Here is a 20,796-nt window from a genome sequence, read left to right as displayed (position 1 = left end):
CAGGCTGCCGAGGAGAGTGAAATTAGGTATGTGGTGGGGGTTTTTTAAATGTGCAGTTCAGAGTTTCATTCTAAACCCCAATTTTGGAAACTAAAGTCTTGAACAGGATACCTTTCCTGAAGAGTAACAACACTATTAGAAGTGCAGGTAATTTCTTCACATCAGAGAGAGGGGATTAACACAAAGATCGTCATTTAGTTCAGATGGCTCTGTTTCCCTGCTGCCCCCAAACAGGGTGTGCTAATCCTCTCTCAGCGGTCAATTTAAAAGCCAAATGTACTAATCAATTTTGAAAACAAAGTTTTCTCGGACTGTGAGAGGATTGTGCGAGCTCTAATTTTTCTTTTCCCTTTTCCTTTTCATATTTATGTATTTAATTCTCTAAGGCATCCCCTTGGCTAATCCCAAGTGTGGCAGCTCTCGCGAGAGTTCGGAGAGCTGCCAGATAGCCTTGGAACGGGTGGGAAGGAAGAACATGGCAGCTGAGGCAGCGCCCAGTCAGCAAAGAAATGGTGGCCAGCCGACCAGAAAGCAGGGGGGGGCGGCATTGGGGGGGAGAAGAAGCAGGCCGACCAGCCAGAAAGCAGGGTGGGGGGAGAAGAAGCGGGCTGGCCATCTGGAAAGTGGGGGTGGTGGTCAGCTGGACGGGGTGGTGGTGGAGAAAAACCGGGTTGGCTGGCTGGCTGACCCGCCAGCCAGAAAGTGGCAGGGGGGCAGAGAAGTGGGCGGGGGGAGAACAAGCTGGCCGGCTGGCCAGAAAGTGGCGGGGGGAGAAGCGGGCCTGGTGGGGGGAAGAAGCGGGCCAGCTGACCAGAAAGTGGCAGGGGGAGAAAAAGGCAGAGGTGGGCGGGCGGGTGGGCCGGCTGGAGGCACAAATGCTCTGCATCCAGCCCAGCTAGTTTGTCTTATTTACTGTTTAATGATGGAGGTGGGTGGAGGAAAAAGGAATAAGCACAAGGATATATTAAGTGGGTGGAAATGCAGGCTTCCCAGTTGCTTTTATTTGCTCTCTAATTTGTATATATTTTCTTTGCTCTCATTTGTATATTGAATCTTTCATTATTAGTACATAAACCCTCCATCACTGCAACCACCACATATGAAAACTCAGTTAATTCCTTTGGAATCCCTGTGATGATTTACCTGTGGAAGGACCCCCCAAACTGGATTTGACATTTGCTTTAGGAGACATTTTCAGACTAGTGGGTTCAGCGTGGGTCCCAAAGCAGTGGGTTCTCAACCACCGCAGTAGGGAGTACAGTTATGTTCCCTTGAGCAGTGAGGAGCTCCAGAAGTGCAGTACAACTCATGTTCTGGTTACCCTTGGAGGACAAATCATTGCGAATTTGGATTTGGTTTATTTATAAAAATTACATAATGTAATATTATACTGTATTCCTAACATACAAACATTTGGTTTATTAAATGTACAAGCTGAGCATTGGATTGAGTTGGAAGTCAGGACTCTCTCCGAAGTCAGATTATCTACAGTATCTATCTATCTATCTATCTATCTATCTATCTATCTATCTATCTATCTATCTAATTTCTATATCGCCTGATATAGAAATCTAGAAATCTCCAAGTGGTGTACAAGTTAAAACATAATATAAAAACAATATAAAACAGTTTAAAATTCATAAAACAGATAAAAACAGTCTCAATAAGTAAAAACATATTAAAATTTCAATTTCAGTTAAAAGCCTGGGGAATCGTCTTGGGGGTTTTCCTAAAAGCAAACAGAGAAGCAGATGCTCTTATTGCAGCAGGGAGTTTATTCCAGAGCCCTGGGGCAGCCACAGAGAAGGCCCAGTCCTGAGTCACCACCAAACGAGTCAGCGGAAACTGTGACCGGACCTCTCCCGATGATCTTAATAGGCCACAGTGTTCATGACAGAGAAGGTGCTCTCTTAAGTACCCTGGACTCCAAGCCATTTCAGTTTATATCAGTTTTTAGAGAGCAGAACCCTGCACCCTAGGGTGCCTCCACTTCCCTGTTAATGTATGCATTTCAGGCTTTCCAAAATTTATGTCTGTCTCTCTCTGCCTTCAACTGCTGTCTTCTTACACTGACTTAGCACAGATATACCTGGCAGGGAGACAGGGAAGAGAGAAAGGAGAATGTCATCTTCAACCCCTGCCCTCAGATGGGATATGCAAGTCTTACACTCTTCCTGGCTTCATTCATTCATCCAGAATAAAGTCAGAGCCATTAGGGAACCATTTAAGGACTAGTCCAGTTGGTGCCCATGGCAATTAACTGCAATCTGCCTAACAAAACAGTAGGCCAGCTAGCAATCATAACTGAAACTCATATTCATTACAGTATCTTGTTGAATCATTTCTTGTGTTTCCCTATTTTGGTGCTATGTGGGGAGCAACATTATTATTGGATTGCCCTTCTTTATTTTCTTAAATCTTGAGTTAATTAAGTGGGCCTCTTGGGGGCAATGATAGCTGCGTCTTTGGTGAAATTGCTATAACTTGCTAGACATCATGGGAGAGGGTGGGACTAAGCATAGAATTAATTTTGTACAAATTAACCCACATCATTTTTCTGTGCTACAAACAGAATAGTTAGGAACATAGGAAGCTGCCTTCTACCGAGTCAGACCATTGGTCCATCTATCTCAGTATTGTCTACACAGACTGGCAGCAGCTTCTCCAAGGTTGCCAGAGGAGTCTCTCTCATCCCTATCTTGGAGATGCCAGGGAGGGAACTTGGAACCTTCTCCATGCGAGCATGCAGGTGCAAGTCTCTCTCAGCCCTATCTTGGAGATGCCAGGGAGGGAACCTGGAACCTTCTTCATGCGAGCATGCAGGTGCGCTTCCCAGAGCGGCCCCATCCCCTAAGGGGAATATCTTACAGTGCTCACATGTAGTTTCCCATTCAAATGCAACCAGAGCAGACCTTGCTTAGCAAAAGGGACAATGCATGCTTGCTACCACAAGACCAGCTCTCCTCCCTTCACTAAACAAGGTGTTCCCTACAACCAGCTCTTGCATGATTGGCAGGCTAATAAAATAAGCCAGGTGGCTCAAGCAAGCAACCCAAACTGAACATTAGAAAAACAAAAAGATGATGAGTCAGTTTGTACAATAACAGCCCCTTTAATTCACACTAGCTGGTGGCTGCTATTGCATGGTAGGCAGTTTGTATGAAGTTGTTCACCAAACATGTCAGTAGATTTCCAATTCAAAATAACAACAAAAGTTTGTGATGGCTCGTGGCTACTTAAAATAGCCATGTGGGAAACTGCTGCACATGAACGGCCCAGGGTGTTGCCACATGGAATGTCTTAAAGCAGCATTAACTGGTAGCCAAACCATTGTAAATCCTCCCTAAACCATCCCTAGTCGGGCACATGAGCAGAGAGGTGGCCATTGACTATCTATGGGCAGAGGTTAAGGGTGGGATGCTGTGGCAGAAGTGTTGTGGGGCTATGCAGTAATATCCTTGTGGCTCTTTGTTGCCTTATAACTTTATGCTCACAAGCCCTAAATCCCCCCTTCTAGGTTTATATAAATGTTTCATCCTCGCCGTGCTGGCATGCTTAGTAAACATTAATCCCTTGTCCTCCTGGGAAGGGCAGGCCTCCCATCTGCTCAGCTCTATCTACAGAGCTCTGCACTCTGTCTTGGACATGTTTGTTTTTTAATGACAAGGAAGGCTCCTTGTGAGCATAATAGCAGGAGGTCTCTGCAGATGTTGAAGGCAGAGGAAGGAGGGGCAGAGATCAGCTCCAGCCTAGTTGCTGTAAAGGCGTTCTAGTAAACACATTGAATTTATTAATCCACAATTGTTTGGATAGTACTTGAGGAATAATCCTGCCAATAAATCACCAGTCAGCTGGAAAGAGAAACAGGGGAGAAGCGGGAGGGAGGGGAGCTCCTTTGTAACAATGTGGTAATCTATAGAGAATGGCTCTCCATTCATAAATTTCCACCTGCTAGAACAAGTTAACTAGTTAGGAAAATACAGTGCCATTCTTGTCTCATTTGTCATCTGGCAGAAATCAAGGTTCCCGGTGTATCCAGGCTTTGTTTGGGGAGGATTTGCTAAAGCTTTTAATACAATGGGCAGATACTGTAGCTTGTATCGATTTGAGGCATATTGGAGTGGAAGCATCTCTGCTGTAGAACTGTGAATCAAATGGCCCTGATCCAAAGAAGTCACTTCCCCAATATGTTTTTGGTGTGTGATATTTACCCTCAATATTCTCTTCTTCCTATATTCAAAGCCCCCACCCCACAACTGGAGAACTACCATAGACCCTGTGGGATGGAGAGTAAACAAATGAGGTGTGCAAAAATTTTGCAGCTGTTCATTAGTACCTACAAAGATTAGAATCGTTCAGGCAATGGTTTTCCCCATGACACTCAATGGGAGTAACAGCAGGAGAGACGACTGCCCTCAACTCCTGCCTGTGGCTTCCAGCGGCATCTGGTGGACCACTGTGCGAAACAGGATGCTGGACTAGAAAGGCCTTGGGCCTGATCCAGCAGGGCTATTCTTATGTTCTTATGATGCAAAAGCTGGACTTTGAAGAAGCTGGTCAGAAAAAGTATTGATGCTTTTGAACTTTGATGCTGAAAAAGACTTTTGAGGATACCATGGACAGCCAGGAAAACAAACAAATGGATCACAGAACAAATCAATCCAGAATTTTCACTCAAGGCACAAATGACCAGGTGCAAACTATAATAATTCGGACACATTGTGCAAAAACCCAGCTCCCCTGAGAAGTCCATAATGCTGGGAAAAGTTAAAAGGAAAGGAAGGAAAGAGAAGAATTGTACGACCAGTAGCAAGGTGGGTAGACTTGATTACAACAGCAATGAATGCACCACTGAGAGACCTTAAAGGCCAAGTTGAAGACAGATCATCCTGGAGAGAATCTATGTGGCCGCTAAAAGTAGACAGCGACTTGATGGCACTCACTCACTCAATCAATCAATCAATCAATCAATCAAGGGTCTAATAACACAATATGTTAAGCATGTAGTTTGGCCCTACATGCATGTGTTTTTTAAGCAGTAGTGGAGAGTAATCAAGATCATAGGAACATAGGAAGTTGCCTTATATTGAGTCAGTCCTTTGGTCCATCTAGCTCAGTATTGTCTACACTGACTGGCAGAGGCTCTCAAAGGTTTCAAGCAGAAATCTCTCCCAGCCCTGCCTGGAGTTGCCAGGGATTGAACCTGGGACCTTCTGCACCCAAGTAGATGTTCTACCACGGACTATGGCCCCATCTTCTAAGGGGATATCTTACCACAGACACTGCTCACATGTACTGTAGTTTCCCATTCAAATGCAAACCAAGTCAACTCTTCCTTAGCAAAGGAGATAATTCATGCTTGCTACCACAAGATCAACTCTCCACTCCTACTGCACACAGGGAGGGGGTATTTAACAATTTCCCTCAAACTGCAATCCTGGTGAAAATCTCTTTTCCCCCCCCCTCCCCAAGTTGTCTTGGAAGTTCCCCTTGGCAGCAACAGCAACTTCCCTCTCTTCAGAAGGGTATCTTTTTCAGGAGCACAATGTGAGGGGGAAGGATTAGATAGGGACCTGATCCTCACCCACCCTCCTGCAACTGCAATTTAAACTCAAAAAAAGTTCTGTAGGGGCAAACTACATGTTTAACCTAACCCATAGTTGTCCCCTCAGCCCTGCTCTTATAGAGATCGGACTCAAAGCAAACTAATGCCAGTGAAAAGAGTCAGGAAGAAGCAGTCTACTTCCTTGTGGCATTATTCGTGAGAAACCTCCAGAATAAGCTTCCAATAAAGGAGCAAGCAGGTACTTGGCAGCAAAATCTCCGCATGTGGGCTGAGTACCACACTCAGGCAATAGGGAAGGACTTGATCAGCTCTAGGGCAGCTGACTAGATACCTTCTGAACGTTGGTATCCTAGAGTGAAGCCAACACTTGTAGTGGATCGTTGTCCCTTATCTGCCCCTGCCCATGAGAAGGATAAAGATCTGTGCTCTAATCCTACTGAGACGAGAAAGGAAACGGGGTCCACGGAATGGAAAAGCAAGAACAATGGCAAAAAACCCGTGGACAAAAGAAATAATGAATATATGCATGAGCCCCTGGTGGCGCAGTGGTAAAACTGCCACCCTGTAACCAGAAGGTTACAAGTTCGATCCTGACCAGGGGCTCAAGGTTGACTCAGCCTTCCATCCTTCCGAGGTCGGTAAAATGAGTACCCAGAATGTTGGGGGCAATATGCTAAATCATTGTAAACCGCTTAGAGAGCTCCGGCTATAGAGCGGTATATAAATGTAAGTGCTATTGCTATTGCTATTGCTATATATAAATAAAGAATTATATATATGTGTATTATGAGAAAATGAAAAACCAGCTATCAACACTTCAGGCATTTATGACATCTTCCTGAGCACAAATCCCTTCCTCTGGATTTGAGAATTTACCATTTGTTCTGTACGTACTCTTTACATTTTCACATTCACATTTTGGACCTCATTTGGACATCTGCACATATAGTTTTGTGTATTTTGTTACTGCATTTTGCAATTTTATATGGCCTTATGTTTATCTATGTTTACATATGTGATACCGATGTGGTTGTTTGCTGTCATGTGTGTTGATAGCTGGTTTTTCATTTTCTCATAATACACATATATATCATTCTTTATTTATATATATTCATTATTTCTTTTGTCCACGGGTTTTTTGCCATTGTTCTTGCTAATCCTACTGAGGACATGGTAGGATTTGTGCTCAACCTCTATCCTGGTACTCTGTTTTTATTCAGAAGCTTCTGATTTCCGCTATATAGTAGATCTTCCATTATTCAAGCCTTAATTATCCAAAGTTACCCAGTTTTCTAAATTCGCCATGTCACTAATGGAACAATAGAGTTGCCTTGTTTAATTACTTTCTTTTATTTAATATTCTGGATACCTCCTCTGGCTACTCATATAAATGGCACTTGCTGCATTTACCTGTTTGGAAATATGAGGGCTGTATCTTCCTGGCAGCCTCAGAGGATTGTGCCATACATTACATTTACTAGATTTAATCATAGGCATTTCTCTCTAGTCTCATCATTAGGCCTCCTGAGACATTTATCCTCATGTCTTCCTTCTGTAGTCTCTTTGTTTAAATGGCCAACAGATGCCAAATTAAAGAAGCGAAGTCCTCACAGTAGATGTTGGGTGTAGATACGATCTCTTCTGAACAATTCATTTTGTGAATGATTATCACTCCATCATTTGCTTATGGATGATTCACACCAGAAATGCACGATCCACGCCACACAAAATCTTTGCTGCCACTATTTGTGTTGCCTCTGTTGTGGTTTCCCTGCTATCAATACAACATAAATAGTACTCATTACTGACTTTTATATTTCCTGTTCTCTACTTTATCATGTTGTCTACTTTATTATTTCCATTTTCTGTTTTCTGCTTTATTCTGCTATTTCTGCTGGCATTCTGCTTCCATTTGTATCATGCAAGTGACAGTGCTTGTCTAAGCACCCACTTATTCATGAGCCAGGCCCACAAATTTTGGCTGCTGTTACCGTCTCAGGGGACGAATGCTCATAGTGGTTTTTGGCATAGGAACATAGGAAGCTGCTTTATACCGAGTCAGACCATTGGTCCATCTAGCTCAGTATTGCTAATGATACTGCTCCTAGGGAAATTGGCAAACACCCCCTGACTACTTTTGGGCTTGTGTGTAGAACTAGCAAGTTTAGATGGAGCAGTTCATTTTCAGAATAAATTTGTGCAAAGCTTCAGTCGCAAAGTGGCTGAAGGAGTTTGAAGTTCAAAATTAGAATCAGGTTTATTTTAGGGTTTCAGGGTACAGGAAGGAAATGTTGATTAGTAAGCAACACAGTATTAAATAACAAGGCTAATAAATCAATAGGACTAAATTGAAGCTAGTGAAGAGGCTTTTTGGCTTGAGATCTTAATTAAATACACTCAAGGCTGACCAGAGAAATGGTCTTAGAGAACAGCTTTGAAATTAAAGGGAGCAGAAGTAGAGGGGAGCCAGAGGCTTTAGAGCAGAGATTAGTTATACCTAAGTCTGTCCGATGGGTTGTATGGACCTTTTTAGCTCGACCAATGTCAAGGGACCTCTTTCCTCCGGGACAGGCAGAAGGCAGGAGTGGGGACCCAGGTGCCAAATGAAGGTCTGTGAGCCAGGAAAAAGCCAAATAGGGTCTGATCTTGGGAGACCAGTATCTGGGTGCAGCCAGGTGTGCTGTATAAGTCTTGAAAGCAGGGCTGATCTGAAGGTGACAAGCAGGATGGGAACGAGAGTCCAGGCAAAACAAGATGGTGTGGCTAATGCCCAAATGCACAAACATGCAATGGGTGAATCCAAGGAAGAAACATGCAGTTTAGTGGTGTCCAGGGCTGAAATAGGCAGCATCTTGCCCTGAGGCGGAATGCTGACCACACCTTTCTGTTGGAAAGGGTGACAATGGTGATGAACAAAAGGATACATGGGGCCCTTTCGCACAAGCAGTGAGAAAGGACTACAGGGTTTCCAGGGAGGAAACCCTAAACAGTTTATCTCCCTGCAGATGATGATTCCACTTTCCCTGGGCAGACGGATCACCCGCCCAGAAAAGCACCGGCTGCTCCAGGCATTTGGGGTGCCAGGATACATCTCCCCCCATCCCCCAGAGCTCCAATAATGTGGGGGTCTCCCCTCCCAGAGTCTGCTAGACAATTGTAAAAATGACATTAAGGGGGTACTTTCTCCCTTGACCTCCTTCTTAAAGGGTGGCTTCATAGATGGGTTGCCGCCAGGATTGGCCTGATCCCGGTGGTACACACACACATGTGCAAAACTGGGGATTGGCCCAATCCCAGTTTTGCACACGTATGTGAACAGCTTCATTGTGTCCAATTCAAACTTTACTGGGTGTGCTTCTACTTTCACAATGAGGTGAATAGGTTAAGAAACCTCTGTAGCGTGGAATGAAATGGGCGCATCAGAGCTTACCTTGTATTCAGGAAGAACTCTGAAGTGTCTAGGAATGTTTTAACATGCTTCCTGTGCCCCAAGCCAGCCATTAACACTTGTGAGGAGATGAGTCTTTTACCTCTTATTTTATTCCTTCCTGTGAAGGTGATAAGCTTGAACTGATCTGATGTGCCAACATAGGAGGAGATTATTTGGCTAGGTCTTTTAGAAGAACAGTGCTTAATGAACTCATGTCTGCTCCAGCTTCCTCACCTGAACTGGAATCAGGGAGATGAGCAGAGGGACAGTCCTCCTGTAGTTGCGCGTTAAATTTGAACTAGAGCCACCTTTCCCAAGCTATGTGCCAAGTGACATACCCCATGAGTTAGCTCATGTGGGCCGAATGGTGAATTCACGATCCTGTGGGTTCAGAGAGTAAAAATTGAAACTATAAGCCTATAGCTCCCAAACAGGTATAGGGGTGCTCCTGGGAGCCCCCAAACAGGCTATCTGGGTAACAGTACTGTCTACACAAACTGGCAGCGGCTTCTCCAAAGTTTCAGTCAGGAATCTCTCTCAGCCCTATCTTGGAGATGCCAGGGAGGGAACTTGAAATCTTCTGCTCTTCCCAGAGCAGCCCCATCCCCTAAGGGGAAGATCTTACAATGCTCACACATGTCTCCCATTCAAATGCAAACTAGGGTGGACCCTGCTTAGCTAAGGGAAGAATTCATGCTTCCCTTTCTACCACAAGACCAGGGCAATGCCTACCCCCCTAAAAGTGGGAAGTGGGTGATAGCATTGTTGCATTTAGAGCTTTCTCTGTGTTATCATCCCTCCTTTATCCCTACCCCCAAACAATTAGGGTAAAATTGTAGTCGTAATTGCATAGAGTAAAGAGTTCGGGTAACAATGAACAATTTGTTGTACTCTTTCCATGGAGTAATCTTGGGAGGACATTCCTGCCAATTTTCATCTCCTCTGACATCAACAAAATGTTATAGTAGTTTTTGTGTTTTTGAAACTGTTTAAAGCTTTTAAGACACCATTGCAAAATGGTCTGCTGCAGGCCCTAGGGTCAGGACAATAAAAGCATGGTGGGTTATTGATAGACTGAAAATATCGAATCGTACTGAAAGCTGAAAGTATTGCAACGTTATCACCTATTTCCCATCTTAGGGGTGCAAAATAAAGTGGGCCATCGAGTCAGTGTCGACTCCTGGCGACCGCAGAGCCCTGTGCTTGTCTTTGGTAGAATACAAGAGTGGTTTACCATAGCCATCTCCCACACAGTGTGAGATGATGCCTTTCAGCACCTTCCTATTAGGGATGTGCAAAAAATTTCGGGCACAGAACGATCTGTGCCCAAAACGAACAATTTCGAGTGATTCTGGGCCGAACCGAATCACCCCCGATGTCCCCCGATATTTTTTGGGCACGAGCCGAATCACCTGAATTTCAGACCCGAAAAATTCGGGTGATTCAGTTCATGGTTGATTTTTGGCGATTTTTTGAAGTTTTAGTGACTTTGGGGCAGTTCAGGGGCATAGCATGGGATCTGGGCAAAAGGAGTGGGGTGGGGTGGTAGTGCCTAATGGGTGCAGGCTATCACCCCAATTTCAGGGGGATTGGGCAAAGGGCTGATTTTTGGTAAATTTCTGAAATTTTCATGTCTTTGGGGCAGATTGGGGCAGAAAGTGGGGCCTGGGGCAGAATAGTGGGTTGGGGTGGTAGTGCCTAATGGGTGGAGGCTACCATCCCAATTTCAGGGGGTTTGGACAAAGGGGTGATTTTTTGAGAATTTTTGAAGTTTTAGTGACTTTGGGGCAGTTTGGGGGCAGAAAGTGGATCTGCCCCAAAAGAGTGGGGTGGGGTGGTAGTGCCTAATGGGTGGAGGCTACCACCCCAATTTCAGGGGGATTGGGCAGAGGGCTGATTTTTTGGGAATATTTGAAGTTTGGGTGTCTTTGGGGCAGATTGGGGGCAGAAAGTGGATCTGCCCCAAAGGAGTGGGGTGGGCTGGTAGATAGTGCCTAATGGGTGGAGGCTACCACCCATCCCCAATTTAAGAGTGATTGGGCAGAGGGGTGAATTTTGGTGAATTTATTTTTATGAGGTTTGTCTTCATAAGGTGAAGTGTGCTAAATTGATTACTTCCTCATATTATTCATAGTAATAGAGAGTGTGAAAAAGTGAAAGTGGGGTCATGAGAGTTGTCTAATTGAAAAAAAATCTCATTTGCTATGATACAATGAGAATTCACACCTCAGAAGTTTCTTTGTTTGGAAATAGTACAAGAAACCGAAACTTTGATTTGTGCTTTAAGTGGGGGGAGGCATACAAAATAAGAACCATTTTAAAGCTGGCACTGCTTCAGACCTGAGCTGTGCTGGTTTTAGTAGCTATGAAGGTAACTTCTCCCAGAGATGCAAGTTTTGGGTGGTATAGAAACATGTTAAATAAATAAATAAACTCAGCCTAGATTTCATGTGCTCTTTTTCTGGAGAATCCATTGTCATGATCTATATAGCCTTTGCAGTGTTTGCTCTTAAAAAACAACAACACCCAGAGCCAGCTAGCTTATTGCCTGAAGCAGTCTCTCCCAACTTCAAATATTTGGGCTCCAACTGGAGAAGCACAGAGAAACTGTAGGTGGGCATGAGTTATATGGACACTGACTTCCCTTTCTTTTTCTCCATAGCTCCTGCACAGGCCCAGATAATCCATGCTGGGCAAGCATGCGTTGTAAAGGAAGATAACATCAGTGAACGAGTGTATACTATTCGGGAGGGCGATACCCTTGTTCTGCAGTGTTTAGTTACGGGGCACCCACGGCCACAGGTAACCTTTCTGTCTACTCCAGTCTACATTCCTTGTACTCCTTGTGTGCCAAATGCCAGGCATCCCCCTCTTTATTAATGAAGATGTTCTTCAGAAAAATCTACCCTTGCTCAGCACATGGAGCACAGCAACAACCAGAGTTTTGATCAAACTAAATATAACAGGTTTTGCTGAATCCGTTGTCATGCTGGCAAAGCTGGATGCTGTGGCATTTCATCTACAGTACAAAGAGAACCTGCAGCTATCCCTATTGGTAGAAAAGTTAAGCCCATCTCAACCCATTTGCTTTTTGGCTGTTCCGAGCCTATTAATTTGAAGTTTTCTGATGTGGATAGCTCACTGTGCTAAGTCTCACCAGCAGCTCATTTCCCAGAGTGACCGTCACACAGCTGCCAGTGGAGGCTGACTTTGAAATGTTGCTGACCTTTGCTGGAGTCCCATGGTACAAGGGTGAGAGACATTCCTGATATAGCAGATGATGTACACAGACAAAATCCTCCACTCAGGAAACACCATCACTAAAAGCCAGGCCATGACTGCCTAAATGGTCCCTAGAGAGGATGATATAATATGAATAAGGACCTCTGGGGAATAAGGTACTTTAAGAGCAGGAGAGAGCTACAGCACTTCCTCCTGCTCTCCAGACACGTTCCCTTCTGTAGCCGTGCTAGTCACAGCTGTAAGCAACCTCTGTGGATTCACAGGGAAGGCACTCTCAAAATAGGTTGTAAAGTGTGCCAGCAAGTCAATTTTGACTCTTGGTGCCCACAGAGCCCTGTGGTTTTCTTTGGTAGAATACAGGAGGGGTTTACCATTGCCTCCTCCCACACAGTATGAGTTGATGATGCCTTTCAGCATCTTCCTATATCGCTGCTGCCCGATATAGTACCAGCAGGGATTCGAACCAGCAGGGATTCTGCTTGTTAGTCAAGCATTTCCCTGCTGTGCCACTTAAGGTGATATAGAACACAACAAAAGGAAGGGAGTAGTCCAGCCAAAAGAATTCAAAGCTGTAAATGCTATTCATTTAGCAAATATTCACACACCCCACCAAAACATATGGAAAACTTTTATGCCCGCAGCAGTTGGATTTGCACACATAACTTGAAATTTTGTTTATTTTATTTATTTAACATATTTATATACTGCCCACTACCAAATGAAAACACACACATTTAAAACACACATGAAAATTAAAATTAAAACAATAAAAAAGTTCAACTAAAAATATCAATTAAAACATTAACTAAAATGCTTGGCTAAAGAGATATGTCTTTAGTTGTTTCCTAAAAGCCATCAGGGATGGAGCAGCACTAATCTCAGCAGGAAGTGCATTCCACAGCCTTGGGGTAACTACAGAGAATATACACCTTTGAGTTGCCACCAGACAGATGAGCGGTGGCACCATCAGACAAACCTCCCTTGATTATCTTAATAGGCTGCACGATTCATAATGAAGAAGGCGTTCTCTTAATGCCTTGGGCCCAAACTCTTAAGGGCTTTATAGGTAATAACCAGCACTTTGTATTTTGCCTGGAAACTTACTGGCACCCAGTGTAGTTCTTTCAAAACAGGAGTGATATGATTTCTTTGGGACAACCCGGAGACCAACCTGGCAGTAGCATTCTACACCAATTGCAGTTTTCGGACTAGGTACAAAGGCAACCCAACGTAGAGTACATTGCAGTAATCAAGACTGAATGTGACCAGCATTTTCACCACTGTCTTCAAATTACCCTCTTCCAGGAAAGAGCACAGCTGGCGTATCAGCAAAAGCTGATAAAAATCACTCCTGGCCACCACGTCCACTGAGATATCAGAGAGAGTTGGATCCAGAATTACTCCCAAACTGCAAACCTGTTCCTTCTATGGGAATGTAGCCCCATCTAGAACAGATAGATCTATCCAGTCTCCTGAATTGTGGTTCACTACAGTGAGCACCTCCATCTTGTTTGGATTCAGCCTCAGTTTGTTAGCCCTCATCTAGCCCATTACCGCCTCCAGGCAGGTATTTAGGGAAGTTATGCATTAACTGATGAAGCTGACATGGAGAAATAGAGAGCTGGTCTTGTGGTAGCAAGCATGACTTGTCCCCTTAGCTAAGCAGGGTCTGCCCTGGTTGCATTTGAATGGGAGACTAGAAGTGTGAGCCCTGGAAGATATTCCCCTCAGGGGATGGAGCCGCTCTAGGAAGTGTAGAAGGTTCTAAGTTCCCTCCCTGGCATCTCCAAGATAGGGCTGAGAGAGATTCCTGCTTGTAACCTTGGAGAAGCCACTGCCAGTCTGTGTAGACAATTCTGAGCTAGATAGACCAAAGGTCTGACTCAGTATACGGCAGCTTCCTATGTTCCTATTTGGGTGTCATCCACATACTTATAGCACCCTGAACCAAATCCCCGATGATCCCTCCCAGTGGTTTTATGTAGATGTTAAAAAGCATTGGAGACAAAATGGAGCCATGAGGGACAACATATAAACGCTCTTACTTTGTAGAACAACAGTGTCCAAGCAACACCCTCTGAAATCTGCCTGAGAGGTATGAGCGGAACCATTGTAAAACAGTGCCCCTACACCCGTCCCCCTCAGACGTCCAGAAGGATACCATCCCGGCCAATGGTATTGGAAATTGCCCAGAGATCCAAAAGGATCAACAGATTCACACTCCTTCTGTCAATTTCTTACTGGAGATCATCCATTAGGCCAACCTAGGCAGTCAGCACTCCATAATGTGCCCAAAACCCAGTTTAAAGTGGGTCTAGATAATCTGTTCATCCAAGACTTCCTGGAGCTGAGAGACCACCACCCTCTCAAAGCCTTGGCCAATCATGGGAGGTTGGAGACAGGCCTATAATTGCCTAACTCTGAGGGATCTAATCAGAGGCGTATCTAGGGAAAATAGCGCCTAGGGCAAGCACTGAAATTGCGCCCCCTGTCCAAACATCTGACACCCATCTTTCATATAACTTTACCATAATATCAGCTGAAAAATACAAGTCAAGCTCGTTAATCTTTTAAAATTTCAAAAACTATTTAGCAGTGGACGTAGCCAGACCAAAAAATGCTGGAAAACTACAAATTTCAGTATGCTGGGGCTCATGAAATATCCAAATACTATGTGGAGATGTACTTGGAAAATTAAACAGAAGTGCCTGTCTAATTCTCTACTATGCATTGTAGCATCACTATTACATAAGTTTTAAAAATCAATGGAGAATTTGACTTTTCCCAGATACTTTGAAAATAATTAAAGGATATGCAGAGTAAACTGTGTCACTGCTTGGAATATATTCTAGTATTTCAGAAAGACAGTTAAAATGAGAGCAAGAGAGCAAGAAACTCCCAGTGGGCCTTAATACTAAGGATTTCACACTGATTCAAAGACAAACTCACCATTAATAGCCACATTATTAAGACATCACATTTAACTCACTTATCACAAGTTGTTGTTGTTGTTGTTGTTGTTGTTTCCCTTCTTTTTCTTGTATTTATGCTGGCCTTGGGCCGAAAAAAACTAGTACATACATACACACTTATCACAAGAAGCAAAGTAAGAACAAATGAATACAATCCTAGATCATAAGCTTCAGCTCAGTATTCACAAGCCCTGATTCTCTGTACATAGTGCCAAACTGAATATGTGTACAGTGACTTATATTAAATTTTAAAAATATTTTTTACCTGTAGCCCCTTCGGGGCGCTTCCTATAGGCTGTGGGCTGGGGGGAGTCTGCAAAGGTTACCCCTTCCTCAGCAGGCCTCTAGGGCCTCACAGGGACCATTTGAGCATGTGCAGTGGCCATTTTTTAAAATAATTGGGTTTTTTAAAAAATGGCCACTGGGGAAAAAATGGCCACCGCACATGCTCAAATGGTCTCTGCAAGGCCTGAAATGGCCTAGGGCCTCACAGAGGCCATTTGAACATGTGCGGTGGCCATTTTGTTTTTGGCGGCCATTTTCAATTTTTTTAAAATTTTAAGAAATTGCGCCCCCCCTTCAAGTGGCGCCCGGGGCACGTGCCCTGCCTGCCCTACCCTAGATACGCCCCTGGATCTAATGTAGGCTTCTTTAAAAGAAGTCTAATAATTGCCTCCTTAAGACAAGGAGGCATTCTACCTTCCCTCAGAGAAGCTCATATATCCCATCTTTTCCTAGCCTCTCTTTTAGAGGCTAAAATGAGAGGCTTCTATCATTTCCCTAGAGTTTCTTTGAGTTTTGTTTGATCTTCAGTCCAAACTAGGTTGCCACCTGGTCCACTGTAAATACTAGTCAGTGGGCTTTTAAAAAAAAAAAAAAAGCATGTATTTAAATAAGTGAGTGACTAGTGGACTTCTGGACTAGGGGAAGGCCAGCAACCCTATCTCATTCATACACTCTCTGTTCCCATCACCTGCTTTCCAAATCAACTTTTACCCTTTGTTTAGTCCTCTCCTTTCTCTTCTCTCAGTTAGTTGTTAAAGCTGCAAAATGTGGTCAAACTAAATAAATGAGGCTGGAATGAAAAAAGCTAAGGAAAGATTAAAGAACGGACTGAAGCAGTCATGGAAACAGAACACTCTCTGAATGGCTTTGGGCTCCTAATGAGAGGACAAAGGCTAAATAAATCCCTCATGGGCAGCCATTAGCTGAGAGATGCTGAACAGTGTGGGGGCTGTAGAACCCTGTTTTCTCTAGGGATGTGCAAACAGGTTTGATATCGGATCACTGCCCCCCACCTCCCACGGTTTGGTTCACTATCGGACCGAACCCCCTGGCTGCTCAGGGTGGAGGGGGGGGTAGTTAGCAGGTTTGTTTAAAATTTTTTTAACTTAAAAACATTAACTTTTACTTACTGCAACCCTGTCCGGGGGCGCAGATTCGGCTGGGGGGGGGTCCTCCAGAAGTTCCCCCTCCCCCTGCCATCCTCCATTTATGTACAGATTGCCTGGTTCAGGCGGTCTTTGGCCCATTCTGGCGGTGCTTTGGCCCATTCCATCGTGCATGCCCAATGGGCCTCTGTGTGGCCCACCTGGTCATGCAGACGCCCATTGGGCATGCATGGCGGCCTCCAAAATGGCTGCCGCAACTGAGGGTAGGCCTGGAATGGGTCGAAGACCTCCCGAACTGGGCAGTTTGTACAGCAATATTGTACTGTATTTTACTGGCATGGCCTAAGGAAGTGGCCCTGCCGCTTCTCAAAATCTCTCTCTCTCTCTCTCTCTCTCTCTCTCTCTCTCTCTCTCTCTCTCTCATATTTATATTGATTGATCGATATATACATCTCTTGGCAGTATACACAATCCAAAGTACAATGTAAAACAAACAAACAAACAATTAAAACACTTCCACAGAATAAAAACAATTAAAAACAATTCACAAAGTGAAACAAAATAATTTCACAGGATAAGAACAGTTAAGACAGTTTAATATTAATTTTAATTAAAAGCAGAAACTGGTGTGTTTTAAGAGTCTTATAAAAACCAATCAGAGATGGAGAAGCTTTTATTCCTCCAAGCAATGCAGGAAGCTCACTAGTACCAGTGCCCAAGAAATAAGGCACAGTCTCTTTAAGCACCAACAGTTTCTTCAGAGAGGATGGAGCTGAAAGAAGGATTGTGGCTGCATTCTCACTACCAGAATGATTGTGGCTAAAGAGTTAACTGCAACTGGCAAGCCCAGAAACTGAAATGTTTAGGCAATCAGACCTTGGTTAGTGATCCTGGATATATGCTGATTAACATCAGCAATATAACCAGCTTTGCCCGGAAATTCAGGGTTGTCATGACATGCTCCATGGGAGCATGCGGGGCGGGCTGGTCACGGTTAATTCTTTAACTGCTATCTTTTTGGTCATGAGAATGCAGGCCTATTTAAACCACCAGTTGGTTCCAGATCATAGGATGGTTTGGATGATACAATGATCTGTTCCCTTTAATTGCATGGGGGAGGAGTGTGGTGCATATGCCTCTCCCTTATGGTGCACCATCACTTAAATAATTAGGTGACGGCATGTCAGGTGGAGGCAGAGATGTGCATGTCCATGCTTCTCCCCATGTGATTAAATGGGCCATTTGGAGTATCCTTACTGGAACAATGCCCTGCTGTACTTGGGTGCCTTCTGTTCAGCTGGAATGTTCCTAGCTCCACAGTGAACTGTTCATGGTACTTTCCCTCTGTCTGGACACCTGCCAAGCCTCATTGGATTCCCTGTGGGTTTCAGCCTGGGACAGGATAGGGAGGGATAATGCTGTCCTCCCCATTTGCAGACACTTGCTTTGAAGCACATGGGTGGCCCTTCATACAAACAGATAACCGTATGGCTAGACACCGGTGTGTTTTGGCTTCTCAGCAGCAACAGCACAACCAAATAACATGAAACGGGTTTCAGTCATTCCATTAAAATTCTGACTTGTGGCAATAATTACAGAGAAATGTACTATGCATTAAGAGCTACTGCAAAGTTTCAGACTTAAGCTTGGCTCTTCAAAGGTTCCTTCTGCTTAGGCTCTCCTGTTTTATTTAAGAATGTTCTGGAAGCATTTTAGGAACTAACTTGTAACTGGAACTAAAGAGGAGGGTACTGCTGCTGGGTGTATAGAACAACATGTATACTGGAGCTGAGAATGGAAGAGAGGCAGCATTGGTAAGGAAGTAGAAATAATGAGAAGAACCAGTGGTGGTGATGGGATGAGCCCTGAAGAAGCCCTGGGATTTGACCTTCCAGCAAATCCAGGCCACTAGTCTTTCCTAGAATTTTATTTACTACTAGAAGATATAGAAATGTATTCTCTCTTTTTAAGAAAAACCAACAATAAGCAGAGTTTTTTACCATGGTCACAAACAAGTTCTGGAGATGTTTGGGAATGAAAAGGTAGGTCTGTGGACTATATTTTGTGATTCGATTCTGAAGAGCTGTGTGGCTATAACTGTACCTTGCATAACACAACATCTTTTTCAAGAGGCAAATCTGACATTTACTTAACATTTGCCAGCCCCCTGCCAAAAAAACCCCACACCAAAAACCCAACCCAATGCAAGCAAATGTTTCTACCACCAGCCACTTTGAAATTCTGCATCCTGAAACAACTTTTGTAACCATTTGATGCTGTGCTTGTAAGTCCCACTATATTCAATAGGAGTTACTCTTAAGTACATAAGAACAGCCCTGCTGGATCAGGCCCAAGGCCCATCTAGTCCAGCATCCTGTTTCACACATTGGCCTACCAATAAGTGTGCACAGGGTTGCAGCCTCAGTATCTTTACATGGATAATCTGCATGTAATCTGTTTTCAAGGTTGCAGAATCTGACTTGTTCAGCAATAAACTTTGTCCCCAGGTCCAGGTCCTTTTCTCTGAGCATATACGAACATAGGAAGTTGCCATTTTTTTAAATTGTTAGATTTTTATACCACCTTTCATTAAAACAATCTCAAGGCAGTTTACAAAATATTTAAAATAATATAAAACTATAAAACAGTTACACAATAAAAAGATTAAATTGGAATATAAAAATACAAATCTAATTAAAAGTTTTTTAAAACATACACAATAGGACCATAAAATACAGACCAGCAGCAACAAAACCAACACTCATATAAAAGCCTTGGTAAAAAGCCAAAATTTCACTTGCTTTATAAAACCTGTAATGGAGACTGAGGAGCAGATGCCCACTCTGAGAGCATTCCAAAGTCTGGGGGCCATAACTGAGAAGGCTCTGTCCAACGTGCATGACAGCCAAGCCTCCCTCATTGTTAGCACGCAGAGCAGAGCCCCCTCCAATGACCTTGTCAAGTGGGCAGAAACCCTTGGGAGCAGTTGGTCCCTCAGATATCCAGGGCCCAAACTGTTAAGGGCTTTAAAGATCAAAACAGCACCTTGAATTGGACCTGGAAACAAATTGGCAGCCACTGTAGCTCTTTCAAAATGGGTGTAATTTGATCTCAGTGGGCAGCTCTGGATAAAATCCTAGCTGCCACGTTTTGCACTAGCTGCGGTTTCTGAATATTCTTCAAGGGCAACCCCACATAGAGCTTGTTACAGTAATCCAGCCATTATGTAACTAAGGCGTGGATAACTGTGGCCATATCTGCCTTCCTGAGAAAGAGACCCAGCTGGCACACTAGCCAAAACTGTGCAAAGGAACCCCATGGCCACCGTCTCCTTCTGAGTTTCCAAAAGCAGAGCCAGGTCCAGCAATACCCTCAAGCTGCGCACCTGCTCTTTCAAGGGGAATGCAACCCCATCCAGAACTGGTAGAGTACCCTCATCCCTATTGGCTCTCCTGTTGACCAACAACACCTCTGTCTTGCCTGGATTCGATCTCAATCCAACCCATCCAGCAACCAACACATCACTGCCCACATACAACCCATCACTGCCTCCAGCCCTTGACCCAGGACATCCACTGCCTCCCTAGGATCCAGTAGGGATGTGCACGAGCTGCTTTGGCACCTCCTTTGGGAAGTGCTGAACTGGCTTGGGTGCCCGTAGGGTGGGGAGGGTGGGGCAGAGAACAGTTTGGGCTGGGCAGTTCCCTTAAGAAGCATGTAAAGCAAGACCTTACCTGCTCCACTGCCGCCCCGCTGCTATTCCAGGTGCGGCGCTCTCTCTAGCAAAGGCAATGGCTGTGGTGCTGTTACCTGCAGCCTGTGTGCATGGTGTCAGCGTGCACATGGCCGCTGCGCATGTACACTCAGGCTGTAGGGAACAGTGCCGCAGCCGCTGCAGCCTTTGCTAGAGCGAGCACCATGCCTGGAAAAGCGGCGGGGCAGCAGCGGAGCAGGTAAGGACGTGCTTCTTAAGGGAACCGCTCCCTGCCCTGCCCACGCCTGGATGAGCCGTTTGTGCAGATCCCTAGGATCCAGTGATAAGGAGGGATAGAGCTGAGTGTCATCTGCATATTGCTGACAACTCATATACTTAGTTAGACCCTTGGTCCATCTAGCTCAGTATTGTCTATACAGACTGGCAGTGGCATCTTCAAGGTTGCAGGCAGGAGTCTCTCTCATCCATATTTGGAGATG

At 44.4% G+C, this 20,796-nt stretch overlaps 1 protein-coding gene across 7 annotated transcripts in view; it reads left to right on the top strand.

The window, feature by feature from the left end:
- MDGA1 (MAM domain containing glycosylphosphatidylinositol anchor 1) overlaps nt 1–20,796 on the top strand; it is a 396,970-nt gene that overhangs the window by 129,362 nt on the left and 246,812 nt on the right. For all 7 annotated transcript variants that reach the window (XR_008318520.1, XM_053304913.1, XM_053304878.1 and 4 more), the window contains one exon: nt 11,659–11,798. Coding sequence is in view for 6 of the 7 variants with exons in the window: in XM_053304913.1 (XP_053160888.1) it covers nt 11,659–11,798 (140 nt within the window). In the remaining variant the exon portion in view is untranslated. The remainder of the gene's footprint in view (nt 1–11,658; nt 11,799–20,796) is intronic.

The sequence above is a fragment of the Hemicordylus capensis genome, chromosome 1 (genome assembly GCF_027244095.1).
Source record: "Hemicordylus capensis ecotype Gifberg chromosome 1, rHemCap1.1.pri, whole genome shotgun sequence".
Classification (NCBI taxonomy): domain Eukaryota; kingdom Metazoa; phylum Chordata; class Lepidosauria; order Squamata; family Cordylidae; genus Hemicordylus; species Hemicordylus capensis.
This window is presented reverse-complemented; position numbering and strand designations above follow the sequence as displayed.